The sequence below is a fragment of the Eurytemora carolleeae genome, unplaced genomic scaffold, assembly GCF_000591075.1.
Source record: "Eurytemora carolleeae unplaced genomic scaffold, Eaff_2.0 scaffold360, whole genome shotgun sequence".
Taxonomy (NCBI): Eukaryota; Metazoa; Arthropoda; class Copepoda; order Calanoida; family Temoridae; genus Eurytemora; species Eurytemora carolleeae.
Genome location: NW_019396302.1, coordinates 173,278 through 179,856, shown reverse-complemented (window position 1 = coordinate 179,856; position 6,579 = coordinate 173,278). Strand labels below are relative to the sequence as shown.

The 6,579-nt window shown below is 33.2% G+C and overlaps 1 protein-coding gene across 1 annotated transcript in view; it reads right to left on the bottom strand.

Annotated features, from left to right (window-relative positions):
- The window catches only part of LOC111700515 (locomotion-related protein Hikaru genki), a 55,005-nt gene that overhangs the window by 5,520 nt on the left and 42,906 nt on the right, over positions 1–6,579 (bottom strand). Inside the window, exons 12-17 of the mRNA XM_023471445.1 lie at positions 5,531–5,631; positions 5,159–5,234; positions 3,630–3,700; positions 729–791; positions 270–480; positions 55–95 (exon numbers count right to left, since the gene is read on the bottom strand). Coding sequence (XP_023327213.1) covers positions 55–95; positions 270–480; positions 729–791; positions 3,630–3,700; positions 5,159–5,234; positions 5,531–5,631 — 563 coding nt within the window. The remainder of the gene's footprint in view (positions 1–54; positions 96–269; positions 481–728; positions 792–3,629; positions 3,701–5,158; positions 5,235–5,530; positions 5,632–6,579) is intronic.

Here is a 6,579-nt window from a genome sequence, read left to right as displayed (position 1 = left end):
TTGCAAAAGAGCAATACTGGATATGGGTTACCAATTCTCTACAAAGATACTTACAAATAGGAGTGGCATCAGACCAAAGCCCAAGCTGAGTACACCTAGAAATAAAAAAATTAAAAATCCTCTTTTTGGATTTATTTCTTCTAATTTTATAATCAGATCGACTTATGGGTATCGTTTTAAGACCATTCAAGAAGCAATTTAATCGAATTATAAGAGAAGACTATTAGGTGATGATGATGACCCTAACCTCAGAGACTAAATATATATACCTAATAATTGGCTCCCCAATCAGAACGAATCCTGAGTGGCAAACAGTTTGCACTGTAGAACCAACATAGTATAAACCCTCCTCTGTGTCCCTCCTGTTCTGCCTACTGTGAAGAATACCGGAACCAACCCTCCTGTTCTGCTCACTGTGGAGTATACCAGATCCTATCATCTGACCATTCTCAGGGGGTATTGGAGCTCCACATTCAATAGCTAGGATATTAAATAATTTATTGGTATTCATTCTGTTTGTTGGAAAACTGTTTTAAAAATAAATATTTGTTGTAATTCTATGTTGCTTGATATCTTTTTTTCCAGGAGATCAATAATAAAACTTTCTTATACTTATAAATACCTTAAATTTTTTCAAACTTAGCATTGATAATTAAAGCTTGCGTGAGACCAGTAATCTAGTTTTGAATATTTTAAGAAGAATTTTACATTTAAATGTTTGAATAAACCTTGGCAACTGGGTAGTCCAGCAGACCACTTACTCTCCTGGTTACACCAGATAATCTTGTCCCCTGTCCATCCATACATTCAGATACAGGACTACATTTAGTATACAGGACTACATTTAGTATACAGGACTACATTCAGTATACAGGACTAAAATTAGATACAGGACTTCATTCAGTATACAGGACTACATTCAGATACAGAACTACATTCAGTATACAGAACTGCATTCATTATACAAGACTACATTCCGAAACAGGACTATATTCAGTATACAGGACTATATTCAGTATACAGGACTACATCTACTTAACAGGACTACATTTAGTATACAGGACAATATTCAGTATACAGGACTGCATTCAGTATACAGGACTACATTCAGATACAGAACTACATTCAGTATACAGAACTGCATTCATTATACAAGACTACATTCCGAAACAGGACTATATTCAGTATACAGGACTATATTCAGTATACAGGACTACATCTACTTAACAGGACTACATTTAGTATACAGGACAATATTCAGTATACAGGACTGCATTCAGTATACAGGACTACATTCAGATACAGAACTACATTCAGTATACAGAACTGCATTCATTATACAAGACTACATTCCGAAACAGGACTATATTCAGTATACAGGACTATATTCAGTATACAGGACTACATCTACTTAACAGGACTACATTTAGTATACAGGACAATATTCAGTATACAGGACTGCATTCAGTATACAGGACTACATTCAGATACAGAACTACATTCAGTATACAGAACTGCATTCATTATACAAGACTACATTCCGAAACAGGACTATATTCAGTATACAGGACTATATTCAGTTTACAGGACTATATTTAGTATACAGGACTATATTCAGTATACAGGACTATATTCAGTTTACAGGACTACATCTACTTAACAGGACTATTCCATTTACAGGACTACGTTAAGGGAACGTACAGCAGTTGATGTCGATATTGCAAAAGAGCAATACTGGATATAAGAATTAGAGCTAAGAACATGTATTGTAGATACAAATATGTAAGAAGAAGGACCATTATCCCTTTTATTTCTATTCCATTAAATCATAATTAATTAATTCATAAAACATACAGAAATGGAACGTTTTTCTTTTTCTTTTAATATAATCTTGATATATATTTGCAACTAAGCCAAAATAGTAAACTTCCTCGATTTATGTGCTACAGACCTCTTAATAAAAAAAACATACCGATTAACCTAAATAGCGTTTTTAGGACACCCTGTAAAATAAATATATGTTATTAGCCTAGAAAGCGTTATTTTTCTTATGAATTAATACCATAAAGAAAAGAAAATTGTAAAATTTAGAATTTTTAAAACTAATATTTCTTAGGTAAAATGTAGAAAATAGTATAAATATTCTGACCAGATACTCACCATAAATATACATAACGTGTATTTTTATCTATTTTACATTCCGCAATATGCATATAAATATAGAGTTTTTCTTAAAATGGAAAGGCACTTATCCTTTGATAAAGTAGGATATCTTTGAGGTTGTATCCTGGATCGTTGTATGTTTGGTTCCTGTAAGGTTGTATCATGTATCTATGCATAAATGGTTCCTGTAAGTTTGTATCCTGTATCTATTTACTTATACGGTTGTAATCTGTATCTATGTATAAATGGTTCCTATAAGGTTGTATCCTGTATCTATATATAAATGGTTCAAATACGGTTGTATCCTATGTATGAATGGTTCCAATATGGTTGTTTCCTGTATATATATATATATATATGCAATTTTCCTGTAAGGATATACCCTGTATCTATGTCTGTAAGGTTCCTGTAAGGTTGTATCCTGTAACTTTGTATAAATGGTTCTTGTAAGGTTGTATCCTGTATCTTTGTATAAATGGTTCTTGAAAGGTTGTATCCTGTATCTTTGCATGTTTGGTCCCTGTAAGGTTGTATTCTGTTTCAATGTATAAATGGTTCCTATACGGTTGTATCCCGCATCTATGTACAAATGGTTCAAATACGGTTGTATCCTATGTATGAATGGTTCCAATATGGTTGTTTCCTGTATATATATATATACAATTTTCCTGTAAGTGTATACCCTGTATCCATGTCTGTAAAGTTCCTGTAAGGTTGCATCCTGTATCTTTGTATGTTTGGTCCCTGTAAGGTTGTATTCTGTATCAATGTATAAATGGTTCCTATACGGTTGTATCCCGTATCTATGTATAAATGGTTCCTATACGGTTGTATCATGTATCTATGTATAAATAGTTCCTATACGGTTGTATCATGTATCTTTGTATAAATGGTTCCGATACGGTTGTATCATGTATCGATGTATAAATGGTTCCTATACGATTGTATCCTGTATCTTTGTATAAATGGTTTTTGTAAGATTGTATCCTGTATCTATGAATGTATGGCCGATTCCTGTAAGGTTGTATCCTGTATCTATATATGTATGGTTCCTGTAAGGCTGTATTCTGTATCTTTGTATGTATGGTACCTATAAGGTTGTATCCTGCATCTATGTATGTATGGTTCCTACAAGGTTGAATCCTGTATCTATCTATGTATCTATGGTTCCTGTCAGGTTGTATCCTGTATCAATCTATATGTATGTATGGTTTCTGTCAGGTTGTATCCTGTATTTATCTATGTTTATATGGTTTCTGTCAGGTTGTATTCTGTATCTATCTATGTATGTATGGTTCATGTCAGGTTCTAACCTGTATCAATCTATGTATGTATGGTTCCTGTCAGGTTGTATCCTGTATCTATCTATGTATGTATGGTTCCTGTCAGGTTGTATACTGTATCTATCTATGTATGTATGGTTCCTGTCAGGTTGTATACTGTATCTATCTATGTATGTATGGTTCCTGTCAGGTTGTATCCGAACGGACAATCAAACTCTGCTTCTCCCAGATAGGAATTGTTTAATCTCAGCACCCTGATAAAATACAAAAATTTATTTTTTAAAAGGTTTAGCGGAAAATGTACTTTTGTAGAATGATAAGTTTCTTGGAGTGGATTTTTGTCAGCGATTTACACAATTTTCTATTTTGCAAAACTACGCTTTCATGGTCTCCCCTTTTCTTGGTGGTCACTTTCTCTAACGGTAAATATCCAGGGGCGGACACAGGATTTAAGTGAGGGGGTGGCAAGATTTTTTAGGAACAAAAAAATTGATAATTAGGAACAAAATTAAAGGATTAGGACAGGGATTTTAGGTGGGTCGGACACAGTATTAGGAACAGGAACAATAATAGGAACATTAGCAATTTAAGAACAAAAAGAAATTACTAGTTTCTTACGAATTTCTAATTCTAAATTTATCGTTAACAATAACATTTACTTGTTGTCGTTGATTTTTAAATTAAACTGAAGAAAAGACTCAAGATGTGCAGTGTGCCGCGTACCAATAAAACAAAACAGTAAACACAATGTCTGTCGTCGTATACTTACATCATTGGTTAAAAACTTATATTTATTTTTAACAAGCTAGAAAAATATTTTTTTCGTCCTTCTCTTCTGATGATTCAATTTTTCAATAAATATTAATTATTATATTTCCATTAAATAAAAAATAATCAAATAGTTAAAAATTGAAAAACACATACGATTTATCAAATTGGGAACATTTTTTGCCTCGAAATCTCAGGGGGGGGCTACGCCCCTCCCTGAATCTGTCAGGGGGTGGCGAATGTCCCCCCGCCACCCCCCTGTGTCCGCCTTTGTAAATATCCAGCTTTGTTCACGCTTAATTTTATCAATAGAAGAATTTGTTCAAAGTTTAAACATAATTACTTAGAAAAAATGGTTTAAGATAGTATAGTATATTAAGAAAATGCATCTATTTTTAAAAACTTTATTCATTCAGTTTACTTTACAAGTTTACATGTAAAAAGTTGGCATGTCTGTTAAACTGTTTGATTGTTTGTTTTTATAAATAAACGTAAAACAGCTGAACTGATCAGTCCCATGTTTGTGGATTCTTACAGTCACATGATCCAAAGGAATGTTTAATATAAAAAATGTCTCAAAATAATTTAGACTTTTTAAGAAAACTATGGAACAGTTTAAGGCAAAAAATAGTACTATTAAGAAAGGTTGAAAATTGAATAGTTAGATGTTATTAAACACTATTTAATCATTTTAGAATATAAGAAAGCGAATAACGGATGGTTCCCTGTCCCCTCAACCAGAAAGCGAATAACGGATGGTTCCCTGTCCCCTCAACCAGAAAACGAATAACGGATGGTTCCCTGTCCCCTCAACCAGAAAGTTAATAACGTATGGTTCCTTGTCCCCTCAACCAGAAAGCGAATAACGGATGGTTCCCTGTCCCCTTAACCAGAAAGCGAATAACGGATGGTTCCCTGTCCCCTCAACCAGAAAGTATTCTAACCTAAGGTGTGGTGAACTAATCTCTAAGGGAGAACAAGTAACAGGAACACAGGATGGAAGGGGATCAGACCAACTTCCTGAAAATTAAAGGGATTGTTTGCATGTTCAAGAGTACAGAATGGGTGACTTTCGGAATTTTCAACGTTGAAAAGGACTATTTCATCTATATTAAAAATGCCTAATTATGTTAAAATGTGATTGAATCAAATTAGAGAATTTTGATAAATAAAATAAAAAGGTTTCTGATGCTCGATATTTCTAAATATAAACTTGTTTAGCGTTAACAATAATATTAAGTTAAACAAAGTAGCTGAATACACTATTTAAAGCTTATTGTAAGCATTTGGCGTTATATTTAATTTGAACTAATTACCGTCATCTCTACAGGTGAGGGTAGGACTACCAAGGGTATGGAATCCTGTAGGACAGTTTACATTTACAATTACTCCAATATATCGATCCAAAGAACTCAACCTAAAAGAAAACTCGGGTATTTGGTGAACTGTTAAATAGTTTTAGGATGGTTCACAACTGATATGCTTTTATTTTAATATATAAAACTAAATCCTCTATAAGGCGGTTTAATGATTATATAACTCAATGTTAAGAAGTTCAATTTTAAAAATGTTATTAATATGATTTAGAGGCTTTGAGTACGCTGAGTATCAATCTCTGTAATTTATATTGTTTCGAGTTAGAATCTTATTCCAAGAAGTCTCTAAAATTTGAACAGTTTATTAAGTGTAGTTAATATGGATAAAAAAGTGATACACATTTTTCTCATCTATAAATCTTCCAGGGGCGTATGAAGCAATGTGTCGCAGGGGGACGGGCTTAATTAACCTTTTGTAACTTTCTCAGTTCCGACCAAAAACGTCCCTGCAAACCATAATCCTCCTCCTTTTTTTGGGGGGGGGGGGGGGGTGGGTCACATGGCTCATAGCCCCACCCTGAACTATTCTATTTATGGTTTATATTTATTGCGAAAAATATGGTGGCTGGGAGTTAACTGATAACTTTGATTAAAATTGATTAATTAAATTTCCGTAGAAAATCTATCAAGGTTTAAAATTTATCTCTTGTAGTTAATTCTTATTCTCTCAACCTGTTCCTAAACAACTAGTTATGTTACTGTAGAATTGTTGTCACATTTTTTAATGTCGTCATTGAAAAATTTGAAAAACCGATACTTAAAATTGTTAACCTGTAATTAGACAATCTGTGGGGATTTAAAGATCGATTTTGCGCTCTTACTCAACAATAATACATCGTAAAACATGATAATAGTATCAACTAAATCCTAAAATTTGTTTCTACAATACTACACTCTCAGTTCAACTACCACCTCTAGCGAAATAGATTATCAAGTACAATAAGTGGCAGCAGAGAAATGAACCAATTATACATGACGTCACAAGTGTC